At 41.4% G+C, this 21635-nt stretch overlaps 1 protein-coding gene across 2 annotated transcripts in view; it reads right to left on the bottom strand.

Moving 5' to 3' along the window:
* The window catches only part of INTS8 (integrator complex subunit 8), a 57201-nt gene extending 38096 nt beyond the window's left edge, over positions 1-19105 (bottom strand). The window contains exons 1-9 of one of the 2 annotated variants that reach the window (XR_008504148.2): positions 18796-19087; positions 17274-17448; positions 14910-15050; positions 14520-14591; positions 13287-13338; positions 10118-10300; positions 5668-5775; positions 3692-3847; positions 712-812 (exon numbers count right to left, since the gene is read on the bottom strand). Coding sequence is in view for 1 of the 2 variants with exons in the window: in XM_054498707.2 (XP_054354682.1) it covers positions 712-812; positions 3692-3847; positions 5668-5775; positions 10118-10300; positions 13287-13338; positions 14520-14591; positions 14910-15050; positions 17274-17448; positions 18796-18925 (1118 nt within the window). In the remaining variant the exon portion in view is untranslated. Of the gene's footprint in view, positions 1-711; positions 813-3691; positions 3848-5667; positions 5776-10117; positions 10301-13286; positions 13339-14519; positions 14592-14909; positions 15051-17273; positions 17449-18795 lie in introns of both variants that reach the window. The other variant, XM_054498707.2, reaches the window with a different exon arrangement.
* Between the last annotated feature and the right edge of the window lie 2530 nt (positions 19106-21635).

Genomic DNA, 21635 nt, shown 5'->3' with positions numbered 1-21635 from the left:
AGAATACAAAAGTAGATCAACTAATGTTATTTTTTCTGTTCTTAAGAGGTAAGATTTTAGAATATTCAAGCATACCAATAAATATATACCAAATCATGGGGAGAAAGAAAGCAGAATAGGTTTTGAATTTATCAAGGGACAATTTAGTTACACATTAGACAACAGAATAAAATTTTGCTATGTATAATTTTTCCCCCAAGGAGTTGTTTTTTTTTTTTTTTTGAGACGGAGTCTTGCTTTGTCACTCAGGCTGGAGTACAGTGGCGCAATCTCGGCTCACTGCAACCTCCACCTCCTGGGTTCAAGCGATTCTCGTGCCTCAGCCTCCTGAGTGGCTGGGACTACAGGTGTGCACCACCACGCCCAGCTAATTTTTCTATTTTTTGGTAGAGATGGGGTTTCACCATGTCGGCCAGACTAGTCTCAAACTCCTGACCTCAAGTGATCCACCCACCTCAGCCTCTCAAAGTGCTGGGATTACAGGCATGAGCCACCTCGCCCAGCCCTGCGCCACCTCGCCCAGCCCTGCAAGCACTTTTAAAACAGACTAGACGGAGGAACACCAGAGTGTTCTATGTTAATTTCCCTTATATTAACAATATGAAAATAATGTCACAGAGCCACAGGTAATTTGAAAATGTGGTTTTGATAAACCAGAATGCACTTGCTGTTTTATTCAAAAATCAAAAAGTAATTTTTCAACTTACTTACCCCTGTTGAGCTTTCTGAAAGAGTTCTCTTAGGACTGATTGTCGGAACTGGACAGGTAAACTCAAGGTTAAGTTGTCTTCAATGAAAATCTGTATTACCTCCTAGAACACACACATAAAGTTGCACCCATTTCAAAAATCATGGTAAAGTTTTTTTACTTTAAACAAGTCTTTCTATAATGGAAAATACAAGTTGAAAAAAATCACAAAAATATCTTACTATGAAAACCTTTTTTTCCTAAAATTCTAAAATTTGATTAAGGGCAAAAACAGCCCCGCTACCCCTTTTTTAAAATTGAAGATCACAGACCAAAAATGAGAGGTAAGAAAGGAATCAATCAATGAGAAGCAATCCAGCTATGTTATTAGAAAAAAATTTTAGGCCAGGCGTGGTGGCTCACACTTGTAATCCCAGGACTTTGGGAGGCCAAGGCAGGTGGATCATGAGGTAGGGAATTTAAGACCAGCCTGGCCAACATGGTGAAATCCCGTCTCTACTAAAAATACAAAAATTAGCCAGGTATCATGGCGCTTGCATGTAATCCCAGCTACTGGAGAGGCTGAGGAAGGAGAACTGCTTGAACTCAGGAGGCAGAGGTTGCTTTGAGCCGAGATGGCGCCACTGCACTCCAGCCTGGGCGACAGAGCGATGCTCCATCTCAAAAAAAAAAAAAAAAAAAAATTATTATTCTCTCTGAACACAAGTTCATAAAACAAACTAAAAAAATACTAATTAAATGGCCAGACACGGTGGCTCATGCCTGTAATCCCAGCACTTTGGAAGGCCAAGGCAGGTGGATCACGAGGTCAGGAATTCAAGACCAGTCTGGTCAAGACAGTGAAACCCCGTCTCTACTAAAAACTACAAAAATTAGCCAGGCACATTGGCAGGCGCCTGTAATCCCAGCTACTCGGGAGGCTGAGGCAAGAGAATCGCTTGGACCCGGGGAGCAGAGGTTACAGTGAACCAAGATCGCGCCACTGCACTCCAGCCTGGGCAACAGAGTGAGACTCCGTCTCAAAAAAAAAAAAACTAATTAAAAAATTCAGCTGAAAAAACATGCTAACAAGTGATTATAATAAATTTAAATGATTTAAAATATATTATCTGTGAACTACAAAAAATACTCAGATTATTACATACAGACTTTTTCTTAGCTACTTCTCAAGAATGGAAGAGCAGGAAAGAAAGAAAGGGTGTTAGTGAGAGGAGGGGGAAAGGAGATTTCTGAAAATTAAACTAATCAGCCACTACCAGAAAAGTACTGACATAAGTGGTTTCAAAAATATGGAGCAACCACTAGCTTCACCTCCATAACAAAACATGAGCAAGGCAGGGCTCCACAGGAGCAACACAGCAGCTTCCCAAGTGTGAGAAGACACACCTGTTACAGCTGCTCAACTCCTACTTCATCAGCACTAAACAAAACCCACATAGTTCATAAAAACACAATCCCATTCGAAGAAATACAATTTCTAAGATAGCCCTGCATGTATAAGTAATGAATCTCAAAGATGCAACAAAATTACTATTTTCCCCTTCTTAGCTACCCATTACACTATTTTCTGATTTTCGTATTTTGGAACTTTATTACAGTCACAGTAACATGTACTTGTCTCTGGGTGATATTCCTAAGGTCTTGTTGGCACAGGTCTTACCACTCCAGAGAGGTTTTTTCGTTTTTTGGGTTTTTTTGTTTTTGAGGCAGGGTCTTGCTCTGTCACCCAAGTTGGAGTGCAGCAGTGCTATCATAGCTCACTGCAACCTTGAACTCCTGGGCTCAAGCGATCCTCCCATCTTGGCCTCCCAAGTGCTGGGATTACAGGTGTGAGCCACCATGCCCAGCCAACTTGTTAAAGAATCTGTATTTTATGATAATTGATCTCACCCTTCATAAACCTTTACTAGGGAGCTATAACTGAGAGAGCTCTAGTCTTTATTAAATTCACCTGTATCGGTAATTAAACTTCAAGAAAGTTTAATTTTCTTTCCTAGGACAAAGCAATACTTTTAAAAAGGGCCAAAGATAGGGGAAAGAAGTGCCATCTTGTTTCCTCTCTTCATCTATTTTCTGTGAAAAACAAAAAAACCCCTAGGTAAGAGAACTATAAAGCTGGAATAATACCCAATTGGAGACACAAAAACTAAGTTATGGCTTTATCATTTCATGATTCCTATTTTGAGTTAAACATGAATGAATGCACTGTTTATTCTCTAGAATGGAGGCTTTCCAATAAAGACCTTAAAAGCACAATTCTAATTTCCAGTTATTTTCATAACAAAACTGAAGATAAACATCCAGAGGTGTGTGTGTGTTGGTGGGGGGGGCAGGGGCGTACACAATAAAAGTCTCAAGAGACTCACTAAGGCGTTTTCATGAACCAAACCAAGATGGTAAGCAGGCTCAAGAGCAGGTGGGCTCTGTTTCTAACAGACCATCCAAACCCACCAGAACAACTGCCGTGTTCACTGTGCTCCCTTTCTCCTTCAGTCTTACTATTTGGAAGGGCTAATAAAGCTGGGCTACAAGCCACACATCCAAAAGACATAAGACTTAATGTTTTGTAAAACTAAAAGCTATGAATATCTCAGCAGCCAATAATCCCAGCTGCTAAACAAATGCACACACACACAACTAAAAGCTGTCTACCTGCAATTTTTAAATGTTAAAAGTTCTGCTTACAAACATTTCTTACAAAATTTATTTAAGATAGGCCAACTCTATACCTTTAAGATAACAGCAATGATGAAGTAACATCTGTATAATGCTTTGCCTTAGAATTTGTGCACTATAAGTTCTCACTAGATTCTCATAAGAATCTTAGGAAATGGGATAATTATTACCATTATGTTACAGGCCAGTATGACAGTGTAAATGACTTGCCCCAAAACGCGTAACTGGTAAATGGAAGGTGCAAGGATTTGAACTTAGTTTTGTCTGGCTTCCAAAACTTCACTGCATCCCCCTCATACACCTTACCTGATAGTTGCCAGATCTCAAACAAATATGGACTTGACTATATGGAGTCAACTGTTGAGATGTACTATCAGAAGAAGGTACAAGAACATCACATGCTTGACAATAGCCAGCTAACCGCTTCTCATCTATGGTACAATGAAGAGATAATGAACCTATCTGTAAAGTAAGAGGTATACACCATTATCCATTCATGTAATATAAACAATAGTCTAGCACCCCCTTAGCATGTTTTAACAGTACAAGGAAATGCTACTGAAAAATTCAAGCTGGGCTGGGCACAGTGGTTCACGCCTGTAATCCCAGCACTTTGGGAGGCCGAGACTGGCAGATCACAAGGTCAGGAGTTCGAGACCAGCCTGGCCAAGATGGTGAAACCCTGTATCTACTAAAAATACAAAAATTAGCCAGGCGTGGTGGCAGACACCTGTAGTCCCAGCTACTCAGGAGGCTGAGGCAGGAGAATGGCTTGAGCCCGGGAGGGGAGGTGGAGGTTGCAGTGAGCCGAGATGGCGCCACTGCACTCCAGCCTGGGTGACAAAGCAAGACTCCGTCTCCGGAAAAAAAGAAAAGAAAAATTTAAAACTGGAGGAATCAAAAAACAAAAAGGTTAAAATTAGAACAGGGGTGTCAAAAAACTATTGCTCATACGCCAGATCCAGCCTATGGTCTGTTTTTGTTTGTCCCTTGAGCTAAGGACAATTTTTGTGGGCTGTAAACTACGCAAAGGGGACCAAAAAAATGGTAAGAATATGCAATAGAGAGTGAATGTGGCCCAGAAAGCCTAGAATATTTGCTAACTGGCCCTTTACAAAGAAAGTTTGCTGAAGCTTAGAGTTTTCAGGCCAACATACAAAAGGTGGACATCATTATCATACCAAATATGTATGACAAGACATTAACAAAGAGCAAACAGTGTTAAAATGAAAAACAAACTTAAAGGTTTTAAAAGACACATACCAGCAGAGATTTAAAGGAGAGAGCAAACAGCATAATCATCACTCAATTGGAAAGAATAGAAATGCTTCTACCCAAATAGGATTTAAAAAAAAAAAAAGTTTGAAAAAATATTTGTTTTAAATTACTATACCTGAAATACCATAAAATTAGAAACCAGATTAATTTCCTAGCAAAGTAAAATGAGTATTTCTAATGAGTCTATCTGGAATAGCCAGAGCATTTAAACCTCTAGGGCATTTAATCAATATCTCTACTAAGGACAGCAGATTGAAGTGGGAATTTTTCCAGGCACCAGCCATACAAAAACCTAGTTATAGATATACTTTACAATTCAGTCATATGAATCATAAAAAGAAAAATGCAAATGATAAACACAGTAAAAATGTTTACCCATATTAGGAATTAATGAAAGCCAAGTTTATAAAAGATACTATATTTCACCCATCAAGTTAGCAAAAAAAAAAAAAAAAAAAAAATTGTTAAACACTCACTGCTAACTGAAGTGCTCTGTGAGAAATGTACCTGGAAAGTAATGTGGTTTGACAAATTATAGCCTCAGAAAAATACATAACCACTGACATGGTAATAATTGTAGGAACTTAAACATATCTGAAATCTGAAGAAAAATTTAGGCTTGCAGATACAAATATTGCAGCTGTATAATAAACCTAAATGCCCAAACATAAGGGAAATGAAGTAAATCAGAGTACTTCCACATAATATGATACATTTATAATGCCTAGGCAAAGATTTAAGCAAGATACAGAGTATTTACAATATGAGCTTAACTGTATAAAAACATAGAGAAAAAAACTGGAAGAAAATTTACTAGATTTATAAAAGGGGTTATATTTCCAGGTTATATTACTACAGATTTTTAAAAACCAGTTTTGGTACTTTCTTGAACATCACACATTTATAATAATGAACACGTTTTTATCATCAGAAAAATCAAAGCCAAAAAATGTATAGATGTTTTAAAGAACTGAATATTAAGTTCCTATTATGACTGGATTTACCTCTGCAATTAGTTCTTTGGTTCTAAAAAATTTTTCCCTGGCATTTTCATAGACAGCTGAATTTGTGGAGCCTTGCTGGAAGTATGCTGCGCCCAAATCATAGCACACCTGAAATAATAATGAACACCAATTTGCTTAACAATTTCTCAGGTACTTAAGAGCTGACAGAATGAAAACTGTCTTTATCTCAGGAAAACACAGAAAAAAAGATATAAAAAAACACATATTCCAAGGAGCGGTGCTACCACCAGTGTTCTTAGTCACAAGCAACATAAATCAACTCTGGTCAATTTAAGCAGAATACTGATTTACTGAGTAGAGTTTAGGTCACCTACAGAATTATTAAAAAGGCTAAAGAATTTGACTAGAAAAAAGGGCAAAGGAGGCATGCAGTCAGGATGAGAGCCAACACTAGTCTAGTGAAAGAATCTCAACAGTAGATTCCACAGCTCCTGTCACCCGTAGCCACCAGGACCAGGACCAGATCCTGAAAGCAGCAGCTATACTCCTGCAAGTGCTGTCCCTGGAAACTAGATTTTACTGTCGCTGTTGCCACTACCCACCACCACAATGGATTCTCCAACACCCTCAATGCTATGACTTACTAGGACTAGCTCGTGATTCAGTCTAAAAGAAGCATACCTATCTGTAAAACTTACGTGATATGCCTGCCCTCAAGCCAGATAAGGCTAGAGAAAGCTAGTATTGGGAGTTTTTAGTTTATTCTATAAGAAGAAGGCTGGCTGGGCGCGGTGGCTCACACCTGTAATCCCAGCACTTTGGGAGGCTGAGGCGGGCGGATCACGAGGTCAAGAGTTCGAGACCAGCCTGACCAACATAGTGAAACCCCGTCTCTACTAAAAATACAAAAATTAGCTAGGCGTAGTGGCGCGTGCCTGTAATCCCAGCTACTTGGGAGGCTGGGGCAGGAGAAGTGCTTGAACCCGGAGGCAGAGGTTGCAGTGAGCCAAGAATGCACCACTGCATTCCAACCTGGGTGACAGGGTGAGACTCTGTCTCAAAAAAAAAAAAAGCAGCAGCAGGCTCTGCCTCCTACAAGTCTGAAAAGATCGGGAATTCTTCTAACACAGGAGAGGGAAAAAACGCTGGGGAGCCCCTCAAAAGTGAAGGTGGTGCACGTCTACCTAAGTGAGAAATGTATGCTAACTATAAAACGTTTCCAGTAGTATGTTTCTATGACAGAATTTGTATGTAAGATGTGGACACTAGGCAAAAAAGAAAATAATTTGTATGTTTTTCAAAAAGCTTATATTGACACCTGGAATTACTAAAGGCAAAACTCAAAAAAGACTCAGATTATTTAGTTCAACTTGGTCATTTTATGGATAAGAATACAAACGCCCAGAAAGTGACATGAAAAGCATATAACCAAGTAGTGGCAGAGCCAAAGTTTGAATTCAGATTCCTAAGCTCATAATATTCTGACTCAAATTTATTCTACACATGGCTGACAGATCAAGTCTTCTTGATCTGACTGACTCAAGAAGTCTTCAATTATTCCCCAAAACAGAAGAAAGTTCAAACTCCTTGGCCTGATCTGTAAGGATCTCAGACTGTGGCCTAATCTCTCTTTCCAAACCTCTCCACTGTGCTCTATTTTAATCACACCAGTCTTCTCAAGCCCCATTCACATGAGATCCTAGAAATATGCTTCATTCCACACCCCTTACTACTTTTATACCACCAAACCAACCTTTGGCAACAGATACTTATTCCTCTTCCAAACTCCTAAGCTATAATCATGCCTGGTATTCAACATGAAACCACTCTTCACTGATAAGCTTTATAAATACGGTTCTGTCCAATTCAAAGAATCCAGGTTAATTCTCCTTAGCCTCTACAACATTGCTTTGCACTATTTAGTCCACACTACATGTTTGGTTGACTTTTTTTTTTTTTTTTTTTTGAGATGGAGTTTCACTCCTGTCGCCCAGGCTGGAATGCAATGGTGTGATCTCGGCTCACTGCAATCTCCTCTTCCGGGTTCAAGCGATTCTCCTGCCTCAGCCTCCCGAGTAGCTGGGATCACAGGCACCTGCCACAATGCCTAGATAATTTTTGTGTTTTTCGTAGAAACAGGATTTTGCCACGTTAGCCAGGCTGGTCTAGAACTTCTGACCTCAGGTGATCTGCTCATCTCGGCCTCCCTTGGCTGATTCTCATTCTAGAGAGTTCCTCCTATCTGGAGTAAAGGGATACTAAAAGAGCAAAACATACACACACACACACACACACACACACACACCCATGCACATATATGCATACTTACTACAGTTATATATAATTCTCCTTTCTAGGCAAAGATAGACAGCAAAATACCAAAAAGATATTTTCAAGTATTATTCTAGCAACTGACTAGCCATTACAATGAGTTTAGAGGTTAAGAGGTGGTCAACAGATTTACTGTAAAAACAAAAAAGCCTGATAATGAAGCTGCCCTGAAGCGCATTAAGGCCTGGTTTTATTGCGGAAAAAAATAACAATTTTTCTTTTTAAGTCTAAGGTAAATTTTAGTAATTTAAAGAACCTACTTTAGATATGATCTGGTGGTTCACACCTGTAATCCCAGCACTTTGGGAGGCCGAGGCGGGCGGATCACTGGAAGTCGGGAGTTTGAGACCAGCCTGACCAACATGGAGAAACCCCATCTCTACTAAAAATACAAAAATTAGCCAGGTGAGGTGGTGCATGCCTGTAATCCCAGCTACTTGGGAGGCTGAGGCAGGAGAATCGCTTGAACCCGGGAGGCGGAGGTTGCAGTGAGCTGAGATCACGACATTGCACTCTAGCCTGGGCAACAAGAGCAAAACTCTGTCTCAAAAAAGAAAAACACTGTCATGACAGGAAATGAGTGTTACCACTAATTTGCCTTTCAAAAAACAGGAATTGTCACTCAGCTATGTAAGTAAAAGAACATTTGATAGTTTGCCTAGCACATACAGATGTTTTACAGGAGTTTTGTTTTAAGGTTGTATCATCCACCATATTGCGAAAATCAGAAGTGTCATCAACAACTTTTAGACGGGTTCTGAAAGATTATGAGATACTACATACCAGTAACACTCCTATATGCAAGTTTCATCAGTGATTTTAAAATGTTAACAAGTATCCTGTAATCCCAGCACTTTGGGAGGCCAAGGTGGGAGGATCCCTTGAGCCCAGGAGTTCCGAGACCAGCCTGGGCAACATAGGGAGACCCTGTCTCTATAAAAAAAAAAAAATTAAATTTTTTTTTTTTAAAAAAAGGGTTACCAAGTATCAATACTTCATTAACTCCTACTCCTGCTGCAAACTCCAGCTCATCAGGCCTTGAATAAATGATTACCTTCAGCTCTGGAAACAGCTAATCTGAAAAGGCACCTTTCCAAAACTGTCATAACTATTTTTATCCCTTTCCAGAAAAGGAATTAGTGATAAAAGAAGCCATGCCAACTCATACGAATAAGGAAAGACAACACAGTTTAGAAGGTACAATCCTAGTAGCCCTCTCTAGACAATCGCTGAATACTTTAAAATTTCTATTTTACTCAAGGTCCTATTCTGGAAAGTAAGACGCAGAACATATTTAAAAAAAAAAAAAAAGAGAGACATCAAAGAGTTTATAATCCAGTAGGGAAAAAGAAGACATAAACACATAAAATAATATCTGACAATGGCCGGGTGTGGTGGCTCACACCTGTAATCCCAGCACTTTGGGAGGCCGAGGCGGGCGGATCACCAGGTCAGGAGATCTAGACCATCCTGGCCAACACGGTGAAACCCCGTCTCTACTAAAAATACAAAAAATTAGCCGGGTGTGGTGGCAAGCACCTGTAGTCCCAGCTACTCGGGAGGCTCAGGCAGGAGAATGGCATGAACCCGGGAGGCAGAGCTTGCAGTGAGCCGAGATCGCGCCACTGCACTCCAGCCTGGGTGACAGAGTGAGACTCCGTCTCAAAAACAAAACAAAACAAAACAAAAACAATACCTGACAACAAGCAGCAACTGAAAGCTGTGAAAGGAACGAGGGGCCCAGAGTTACAGAAAGAGGGCAAACTTAAGATCCCTGAAAAGCTAGACACTCTCTCTTGAGGTCTAGATTTTTCAAAGTCTAGCACAATATTAGTTTTTATTTTCTTTTGGTCTGATCAGATTTGTAGTAATATGAAAGAACTGTAAATCAATTACATATAACTGTATTCTCAGTACTTAAACTGTCTCCTAAATACAATCTGGAAACTATTTCAGAGACAACAGATGACATAAAATTTCTTCCATTTCTTTTAGAAAAATGTCAAATCTTAAAAATGTATAAATTAAATACAATGCAGTTTTAATAGCATCTTAAGAGACAAAGGCAGAAATAAATTCTAATTAAAAATAGGAGGATGATCTCATATTAAGATTTTCCAAAAAATTGCCCTACGTAAATTAAGTATCAAATGAATACCTGGCACTGCATTTCTTCAGTTTTGACTTTCAGTCCAGCAGTAGAACTCTCAGTTTCTCCATTTACCATGCCTGGTTCCATGGCCAATAAATCTAGAGTTCTCATCGTATGGACATAAAGATCCTTGTTTAATTTTAGGGCCGCTTCTAGTACCAAAATAGAATCAGCAGCTTGTTCTTTGAGCTACAGAAATCAATAAACAAAAAAAATACAAAAATAGCAACTGATTATAATAACCAAAAATACTTACAGTCTATTTAGTAACTCAGTACACTAAGCTATTAAAAAAATTAACACAGCAAGAGTACAATTAAATTTGTTGAAATAAAGTTACCTTAAATGAAAGAAAATAAGTTCCTATTGTGAGGTTAGAAAATATGAAAAACAGGAGGGACAGGCATGGTGGCTCACGCCTATAATCTCAGCACTTTGGGAGGCCGAGGCGGGCAGATCACGAGATCAGGAGTTTGAGACCAGCCTGACCAACAGGGTGAAACCTCATCTCTGCTAAAAATACAAAAATTAGCCGGGCATGGTGGCACACGCCTGTAATCCCAGCTACTCAGGAAGCTGAGGCAGGAGACTTGCTTGAACACGGGAGGTGGAGGTTGCAGTGAGCCAAGATCGTGCCACTGCACTCCGGCCGGGATGACAGAGCAAAACTCCATCTCAAGAAAAAAAAAGAAAAAAGAAAAAGACAATACAAAAAACAGGAAAGACTGGTATCTTTTTTCTGTAGAAAAGTTGATACTTTAGGCCAGGGGCAGTGGCTCACAACCGTAATCCCAACACTGGGAGGACAAGCGAGGCTGGAGGATCTTCTGCGGCCAGGGGTTCGAGACCTGCCTGGCCAACGTGGAGAAATCCTGTTTCTACTAAAACTACAAAAATTAGCTGGCCATGGTAGCATACACTTGTAATCCCAGCTACTCGGGAGGCTGAGGCACAAGAATTGCTTGAACCTAGGAGACAGAGGTTGCAGTGAACTGAGATCATGCCACTGCACTCCAGCCTGGGTGACAGAATAATATTGTCTAAAAAAGAAAAGTTAATGCTTTAAAGATGTAGCTGGTGGCCGGGCACGGTGGCTCACACCTGTAATCCCAGCACTTTAGGAGGCTGAGATGGGCAGATCACGAGGTCAGGAGTTCGAGACCAGCTTGACCAACATGGTGAAACCCCGTCTCTACTAAAAATACAAAAATTAGCCAGGCATGATGGAGCACGCCTATAATCCCAGCTACCTGGGAGACTGAGGCAGAACAATCGCTTGAACCCGGGAGGCGGAGGTTGCAGTGAGCTGAGATCACACCATTGCACTCCAGCCTGGGCAACAGAGCAAGACTCCATCTCAAAAAAAAAAAAAAAAAAGATTTAGCTGGACACAGTGACTCATGTATGTAATACCAGCACTTTGGGGGTCTGAAGTGGGTGGATCACTTGAGTCCAGAAGTTCAAGACCAGACTGAACAACAGGCAAAATCCCATCTCTACAAAAAATACAAAAATTAGCCTAAATGTGGTGGCACATGTCTGTAGTCCCAGCTACTGGCAACACTGAGGTGGGAGGATCGCTTGAGGCTGGGAGGTGGAGGCTGCAATGAGCCAAGATCAGGCCACTGCACTGTAGCCTGGGCAACAGAGTCAGACCCTGTCTAAAAAAGAAAAAATTTGCACTGTTCCACTTGATTTATTCAAGAAATATCTGTATACTTCAATGTGCCAGCCATTTTATTAGGAACTAGATAACAACAATGAAATGATGCAGGCTTTGGCTTCCACATTCAAAATACTACAGCATATTTGCTATAGTGAGATACAGATCGTTTCTTACCTTTTTCTCTCCTCACCCAGCCCCTACACCTCACATGGTAATATGGAACATTGTAGGTGTTAATTACAGAAATCATTTCTAAATTACAGAAACTGTCAGGTTTCTAATTTTCCATTATGTAGATCAATTAAAAAATAACTGCTAGGCCAGGCACAGTGGCTCACACCTGTCATCCCAGCACTTTGGAAGGCCAAGGTGGGTGGATCACTTGAGGTCAGGAGTTCGAGACCAGCCTGGCCGACACGGTGAAACCCGTCTCTACTAAAAATACAAAAAAATTAGCTGGGCCTGGTGGCAAGCGCCTGTAATCCCAGCTATTCAGGAGGCTGAGGCAGGAAAATTGCTTGAAGCCGGGAGGCGAGGTTGCAGTGAGCTGAGATCATGCCACTGCACTCCGGCCTGGGCAACAGAGCAAGACTCTGTCTCAAAAAAATAAAAAATAAAAAATAAACTGCTGTAATTATAGAAGAAATTTTAAAATATAAACTATACATGTTTGTCATAGAGTTTTTGGAAAACACAAAATATAAAGACATCACCTGTAAAATCAGTTTCTCATATCTACTAATATATCATGAAATAGTCAAAAATAGAATCAATCAGTAGTAAAGTACTCTACTATTAAAACTGAAAGACTATGTGTGATTTAGAATATTACCTATATCCTAACAGTAAAAACCTTAATGTCACGGCACTTAGACCTTCACAACTCTCATGTCCCCAAGATTAGAAGACACATCTATACATGCTATAAAGGCAGGGGTCCCCAACTCCCAGGCCATGGACTGGTACCAGGAACCAGGCTGCACAGCAGGAAGTGAGCAGCAGGTGAGCAAAAGAAGCTTCATCTATATTTACAGCCGCTCCCCATCGCTCGCATTATGGCCTGAGCTCCACCTCCTGTCACATCAATGGGGGCATTAGATTCACATAGGAGCGCAAACCCTATCGTGAACTACACACGCAAGGGATCCATGTTGTGTCCTCCTTGTGAGAATTAATGCCTGATGATCTGTCACTGTCTCTCATCACCCCCAAATGGGACCATCTAGTTGCAGGAAAACAAGCTCAGGGCTCCGGTTGATTCTAAATTATGGTGAGTTGGATAATTATTTCCATATATATTACAATGTAATAATAATGGAAATAAAGTACACAATAAATGTAACGTGCTTGAATCATCCTGAAACCATCCTTGCCCCCCGCCCCCCACACCACATCCAGTTTCCTGGAAATTGCCTTCCACAAAACCAGTCCCTGGTGCCAAAAACCTTGGGAACCGCCGCTCTAAAGTTGTTCCTGAAATGTTACTGTGTAACTGATGCCAATACTTACCACTTTCAAAATGTTTTCTGTTAGCTCTTTTTCCTGTTGCATTTGATTCATACTAAAAGAAAAACAATTGAAAACAAAGGTATCAAAAGTTACTCTCAAGACCAAAAAATTCAAAACTTAAGAGCATCATTCTTGAAAGTCAGGTTCAATTTAAGAGTGTTTTTAATGTTATTTATTTTCATGTTTGAAAAAACAAAACCCTCAACTATTATGATGCTTATTAACGTACCAGTATTTTCTCATTTACTTTGTTTGGGTTTTTTGTTTGTTTTTGAGAAAACCTGTCACCCAGATTGGAGTGCAGTGGCAGCCTCAACCTCCTGGCTTCAAGTAATCCTCCCACCTCAATCTCCCAAAGTGTTAGGATTACAGGTGTGAGCCACAGCACCCAGCCTCATTTACTCAACTGAAGAGCAAAACTTACAACAAAAGCTCATTTGTATCAAGTTAGAAACTATGATTTCTAGCTCCAAATTTGGGTACGCTGCCATGTGGAAATTAAGAATTAGGTTTAAAACTCCATCCTCCACTCCTGCTGCTTCACTTGACAAGCCTTAAAAATAAAAAATTTAAAAAAAGAAAACCTCCAGATACGATCAACTTTCATATTGTACTTTAATATTGACATATATTAATTTCCCCACATGCAAATCTTTTTCAAGACAATTTAATTAAATGAAAAAAATATCAGGCTGGGTGCCGTGGCTCACACCTGTAATCTCAGCACTTTGGAAGACCAAGGTGGGTGGATCACTTGAGGTCAGGAGTTCGACACCAGCCTGGCCTACATGGTGAAACCCTGTCTCTACTAAAAAATGCAAAAATTAGCCGGGCGTGGTGGCACACACCTGCAATCCCAGCTACTTGGGAGGCTGAGGTGGGAGAATCACTTGAACCCAGGAGGTGGAGGCTGCAGTGAGCCGAGATCACACCACTGCATTCCAGCCTGGGCGACAGAGTGAGTCTCCATCTCAAAAAAAAAAACAAAAAAAAAATTACTGCTTTCAGATAAATGGCACAATTCCCAAAGCACTTCCCTTCTTAGAACTCTGTATCTAGCACATTACCTGACTCTCCAGCCCCTCTAACTCCTTCAAACAAACCTTCACACAGGCCTTCTGCCCTCCTATTCCTGCTCTACTTCTTCTATAACAGAGGTTATTAAAAACTTGCAAACATTTTTAAAACTCTAATGAAAAAAATGCCAAGTAAAGGTCATAGCCACCAACTTACACACTTAACTGAGGGGGTCCAGGTTTTGCCTGTTTGACTGGAAAACTACTTTGAACAATTGTCCTAATTGCCCTGAAGAAAAGACAGGAAAAAGAAAATTTCATACATTATAAATGTCATCTCAATTATGTTTTCAAGTACTCCTTAGGTTTATATAAATTATATGAAGCATTAATTGACACATGGTAAATCCTGCATAAGTCATCCACATTTTTATCAGATTGCTTTTCATCTATGCAGTTACAAATTTTCTCCACCATCAGACTCACAGTTCCCAAGATTTGAAAAATCCCTGCAGCAGAATGGGTCCATTAAAAGCATATCCTTGAAAGCCACAGTGCAATAAAACAGAGGTTGCCCAACGCATTCTGAGTTTATGAAAACATTTACCATCTATTATAGAGAAGTACAGCCATGGCAGTGGTCGGAGGTAAAGTGGCCAGATCCATGTCTACATGCTTTGTTCCAGGAGGAACTTTACTGATGCAGAGTAGTTCATTTAGTAGCATATTCAACACTGGAACAGACAAACTTGAAGAAGCAAAACGTATATGTTTGCACATTAATTGTGAAAGAAACACAAAATACATACAAAATTCCGTATCCTCGCTGAAAATACCTACATTGTAAAGGAACCACATCTCTGGGTTTAGCTATCAAATGCGAAAAGATTTTTTTTTTTTTTTTTTTTTTTTTTTTTTTTTTTTTTGAGATGGAGTCTCGCTCTGTCGCCCAGGCTGGAGTGCAGTGGCACGATCTGGGCTCACTGCAATCTCCACCTCCCGGGTTCATGCCATTCTCCTGCCTCAGCTTCCCAAGTAGCTGAGACTACAGGCGCCTGCCACCACACCTGGCTAATTTTTTGTGTTTTTAGTAGAGATGGGGTTTCACCGTGTTAGCCAGGATGGTCTCGATCTCCTGACCTTGTGATCTGCCTGCCTCGGCCTCCCACAGTGCTGGGATTACAGGCGTGAGCCACCGTGCCCGGCCTAAATGCGAAAAGATTTTTAAAACTTTTTATTATGAAAAAACGTAAAACATAAAAGTAGACAGGATATAATGAACCCCTATGTACCATCATCTAGCAATTATCATCTGATGGCCAATCTTACTTCATCTCTATTCTTCCCCACTTCCCAAATCATTTCGTCCATAAATATTTCAGAATATATCTCAAAAAATTAACTCAACATAATCACAATATTAATTTCACATCTAAAAAATTTAGAGTTGCTTACTGTCAAACAGCCTATCAGTGTTCAATTTTCCAGCTGCCTCATATATGTCATACTTCTTTGTACCCATTGCTATCTGTAGATGTCTCTTCAGTCTATAACGTACAGCTTCCCCTGCTCAGATTAAAAACACACTTTATGGTGGCGGGCGCCTGTAGTCCCAGCTATTCGGGAGGCTGAGGCAGGAGAACGGCGTCAACCATTCTCCTGTCAAGGAGGCGGAGCTTGCAGTGAGCGGCTATCACGCCTCTGCACTCCAGCCTGGGTGACAGAGCGAGACTCCGTCTCAAAAAAAAAAAAATACACTTTAAAAATTCTAATATTTAATGCTGAAGAATGTGGTTAGAAAGAGGGTTTTTGAATACTACTGGTGAGAGTACAAACTTTTTTGGAATGCAATCCGGCAATATTCATGTGTCTTAACAATGTTTATACTGCATGATCCAGCAATTTAAGGAGCTATCCTAAGAATACAACTCAAAATACAGATAAATTTATTTTATGAGCAAAGATATTTAAGGCCCTGTGATTTATATCAGTGAAAAACTAGAAATAAACTAAATGACTGTCAATTAAGGAACAGTTAATAAATTATCCATACAATGGAATTCTCTCCAAAAAAATAAAAAAGGGGAAATGTTCATGATACTGCTAGGTGAAAAAACCAGAAATCAAAACAGTACATAGGGTATGATCACAACTTTAAGCCTATGGAGAACAAAGAACAAAAATTACATGAAAATGTCAAAAAAATACTCTCTCCTCCCCAATTATTTCCTATTTTTTTAATTTTTCCCAACTTCCTATAAGGGATTTTTAAAATTGTGATAAGAAGGGGATGATAATAAATCATTTTCTAATAACAGCCTTGAAAGTATTTATATTTAAGCAAATAAGCACTGACTCTAATCAGCTGTTTTAATAGGAGATAGTGATGTATGACCAGTAAAATCAACTCAATTATTCAATAGCAAATCATCCATAATATTACACAACATCTATCATTAATTTTTATTCATTTTCTTCAGATATGTAAAAGTCACTTGAGAAATTTACAACAGTTTAGGTGTGGATTTTCTCTAGTTACCACATCAAAAGTAATGTTATATTTGCATATTTTATCAAGAATATATAATATTTATTTATTTTTTTTTTTTTCCGAGTCTTACTCTATCGCCCAGGCTGGAACGCAGTAGCCCCATCTCGGCTCACTGCAACCTCAGCCTCCCGGGTTCAAGCGATTCTCGTGCCTCAGCCTTCCAAGTAACTGAAATTACAGGCGCCCGCCACCATGCCCGGCTAGAGATGAGGTTTCACCATGATGGCCAGGCTGGTCTCAAACTCCTGACCTCAAGTAATCTGCCAGCCTTGGCCTCCCAAAGTGCCGGGATTATTATAGGCGTGAGCCACGGCGCCCAGCACGTAATTTTTAAGAGCCGATATCATAAAGGCATATATAGAAATAAACCAAGATATCTAAATAGTACTTCAAATGAAATTTCACTGAAATCTTGGATACCTTTTCTCTAATATGTCTAAGTCCCACTTCAAATGTGCAGCAACTTTAAGAGCAAGTAGTTTTAAAATACGATTTCTCTTGTTATCAGGCGGAGGTTGAACTTGGTTTTGTTCATTAACTGAAGGTTTGGAAGCCTGTTCCAAAAACTGAACTATAAGTTGAACTGGTGCAGGATCTAGGGTTTAAAAGAAAATAAATTCTTAAATTTAAGTTTTAATTCTGAAGATACAAAAGGATTCACTATTGGTTTGTTTTTTTCTTTTTGCGGGGGGGGGGGGGGTTGGGTTTTTTTTGCCACAAAAGGAATCCAAACAGCTGTGCTGTTAAAATGATGACTAAGGAATACGTATGTAAGAAGTGTGCCTGGGAGTTAAAGGAGATGCGGAAGAGTGGTAAGGAGGAAGGGTAACAGATTAGAGTGGAAGAAAGCAAAAAAAAAAACACCTTACGGGGAAGAACATAACAGTCATAGATTTCTGGTTCTGCAAATAACCACTGCCAATTAGAAGAATGAGATACAAACATTAAAACTATTATTTTGACACTTAATTAGGGGGACCTCCATCAAGTGACCTCTCTGCACCTGTTTCCTCCAATGCAAAATAGACGATAATATCACCTACCTCACAGGATCATTATGAAGATTAAATTAAAGGAGGTAACAGATGTGAACAATTAAGCACAGTGCATGGCACCCGGAAAGCACTCAACAAATTATCTTTCAAAAGGAATGAATTAAGGACATTATACAGGTGCCAAAACTGCCTAAGTACACTAACTTCTTACACAGTGGTCTCTATCAGTTAAGGCCAGTCTATGAGACTGAACAAGCCATATATAGATTTGAATTTCGAGAAATGCTATCCGAGGAACTTACCTTTTTGTGCCAATACCTTTTTTGAGAATGCCTGGAGTTTTCCTCCTCCCCCCTCAATCACACCCATTTAACTGGGCTATTAATCATTATCATCACTATACAAAGCCATCTTGCAAATGTGCAGCAGTTCCTGCTTTCAAAGATTTTAACTTACAGCCCAACTTTGGAATAAGAGTCAATAAAATTCCCTCACTGAATAACAAAATGTTTAAATAAAACCTAAGATAATAACTAGCGTCAGGATCAACACCCAACAGCTGGTTTCTCCCCAGCTCCCTGAATTTATTCAGCTTGGGGTTGAAGGAGGGGTCTGGTCAGCCTCCCCGACCCAAGCAACCACAAGACCCGCCTCGCAGCCTCTAAAACCCCAACAGTAAAAAGGTAAATCGTAAAAAGGACCAAAGGGTTTGGGATGACAGCACCAAGCCCTCCCCTCCGGGGGTAGGAGAGCCTTTGTTTCGAGCTTTTCTTTGACCCTCCACCCGGGCATGTTTAAGGCAAGCGAGGAGCCCGGTCGGAGCTGGGCTCCTGTGCGCGCCTCCCAGGCCGCAGCTTCGGTGACCGAGAAGGCGGGGAGCGGAGGGAAGCCGGGCGGACAGCGCCGGTGGCGGTGTCCCGCTCCCCAGGTGCAGGCGCCGCGCTCACCCGGACAGGGCTTGCGCAGATGTTTCTCCAACAGTGACTCCTCCAGCAGGAACTCAAACCAGCAGGTCTGCGGCGGGGTGCAGGGCCGGCTGGAGGTGGCCGCCTCCCGGTCCGCCGCCTCCGCGCTCATCCTGCCCCCGCCGCCGCTACCACCAGGGCCGCTTCCTGGCTCCAACCTGACACTTGGATGCGGGCCGGGGCCTGGGGTATGCGGAACCCGGTGGGAGAGAGGCCACGCTCGGAACGTCCCGGAAACTCACACAATCCAAAATGGCGGCGCGAGCCAGCCGGAGCTGCGATCCTGGATCCGCCTCCCCGCGCCACAGCCGCGCCTTCGGACCAATCGTTGTTCGGGTTGGAAGGAAAGGGGCGTGACTAACCTTCGAACCACGCCTCCTCCCGGTTGCCATAGGAGACGGCGCCGCATGAAGCCGGGTCGCGGGTGGGTTTTCCCTGTTCCCTGATAGTTCTCCAGCGAGAAAATGAGACAACCTCATCTAGGGTTGCAACGGGCCTCAATATTTTCGTAAAGGCGAAGCGAAGGGTTCTAGTTGTGACCCAAGCAAAGTTTATCTCCTGTGCTTTCAATTTCCCTGTTCCCATTTCTGAGATTTCCTGGCACCTGGGTCCTCTCCTCAGATGCTCCCGCCGTCCTGCCGAGAACACCAGCTTCCCACCCGCTTCCTGGACGGATGGCAGCATACGGTGAGCAGCCCTTGCTGCTAGCTCCCGATACTTAGAGCCTAGTTGATCCTTTCGATATCCCCGCTAGAGGCTCTGTTAACCCTATACATTTACCTCCGTTCTGTGATGTTCTTGTATTTTTCATTAACGATTGAAACTGAAAAAAGATGCATTCATAGATCGTGAATACAAGGTCAGCCTGACCAATATGATGAAACCCCGTCTCTACTAAAAATACAAAAATTAGCCCGGCTTGGTGGCAGGGGCCTGTAATCCCAGCTACTCTGGAGGCTGAGGCAGGAGAATCGCTTGAACCCGCGAGGCGGAGGTTGCAGTGAACCGAGATCGCTCCATTGCACTCCAGCCTGGGCAACAGAGCGAAACTCCGTCTCAAAAAAAAAAAAATTTAATTAGCCGGGTGTGGTGACACACACCTGTGGTCCCAGCTACTCAGGAAGCTGAGGCGGGAGGATCACCTAAGCCTAAGAGATTGAGGTTGCAGTGAGCTGTGATTGTACCACTACACTCCAGCCTGGGCAACAGAGTGAGACCCTGTCTCACAACGAGAAAAAAAAAAAAAGAAAAAAAAGGAAATTTTTTTTGACTTTTTTTTGACATTTGTATTACATATGTAAAAATAAGTTTTAATTAAGGAAGAGTTCATTATTCCACTATCATCTAATACAATAACAACATTATATATTTCAAGTCCCAAGGTGTTTTATTTAGACTCAAAAATGTCTTGCCATAAAAGTGTTACAGGTTAAAAAAAAAAGTGTTACAGCACTGAACTCCCCTTTTCAGAGTGGGTAATTGAATACTTGAAGGTTGACAGAGATCTTGAAGTTTATTAAACTTAGAGACCATCTCTTAGAGGGAGTCATAACTTAAGACTTCATCAACATTGGAAGAGTCTAATGAACTCAAGCTTCCAGCCAGGGACTCTTGTCCCGCTAATGCAGGGCAGGTGACCACAAATTGGAACTTCGCCCCAGAGAGTTCTTTGCTTTGTCCAGGAAAGTATTCAAGTGTGAACCAGTGGTAGAAGAGAACAGCTTTACTGAAGTGGCAGTGTTACAGCTCTGTGACTGCCCCTGCAGAGCAGGGCTACCCCACAGGCAGTGCGCTGAGAATACCAGCTCAGGGTGGTTCTGCAGGCATATTTACACCCATTTTTAATTGCATGCAGATTAAGGGGAAGTTTATGCAGAAATTTCTAGGAAAAGGGTGGTAACTTCTGGGTCATCGGGTCATTACCATGGAATGGGGTGGCAATGCCCAGGTGTTGCCATGGCAATGGTAAACTGACATGGCATACCGTTGAGCATGTCTTATGGAAAGCTGCTTCCGCCCCATCCCTGTTTTAGCTAGTCCTTAGTTTGGTCCGGTGTCCAAACCCTGACTCCAGAGTCGCATCTCACCTCCTACCTCACTTCTGAGCAGTATGTTTGTAGGGTGTCTGTCAGAAGACCCTCAAAACTACCAGTTGCTTCTGCTTTGATGCAAGACACATATCCCAGCTGTGGCCAAGTTTGCTTGCCTGGGTCTGGAGTGACACATCTTTCCCTGTCAGTGTGACAATCCTGGTGTGGGTTGAGCATTCTTGAAAGGTGTCCCAGAATGTCAGAAAGCCAAGGCTTCTTCAACTTACTATGTCTTTGGCTCTCAGAAACAACAGAGGCAAAGAAATATTTAAAATTTTGATTTAAAAAATAATACACTTGGAAAGATACCATCAGGAAAGTGGAATGACAACCCACAGACTAGAAGAAAATATTTGCAAATCATGTGTCTGATAAGGGATTTACATCCAGAATACGTAAAGAACTCTTACAACCCAGCAACAACACAGTGAGTAAAGGATTTGAATTGGCCAGGTGCGGTGGCTCACACCTGTAATCCCAGCACTTTGGGAGGCCGAGGTGGGCGGATCACCTGAGGTCAGGAGTTCAAGACTAGCCTGGCCAACATGGTGAAACCTCATCTCTACTAAAAATACAAAAATTAGCCTGGCATGGTGGCGGGCACCTGTAATCGCAGCTACTTGAGAGGCTGAGGCAGGAGAATTGCTTGAACCCACGAGGCAGAGGTTGCAGTGAGCTGAGATTGTGCCACTGCACTCCAGCCTGGGCGACAGAGTGAGACTCCGACAAACG

This window comes from Pongo pygmaeus, chromosome 7 (genome assembly GCF_028885625.2).
Source record: "Pongo pygmaeus isolate AG05252 chromosome 7, NHGRI_mPonPyg2-v2.0_pri, whole genome shotgun sequence".
Taxonomy (NCBI): Eukaryota; Metazoa; Chordata; class Mammalia; order Primates; family Hominidae; genus Pongo; species Pongo pygmaeus.
The sequence above is the reverse complement of the archived record's forward strand: the minus strand, read 5'-3'. Positions and strand labels throughout refer to the sequence as shown.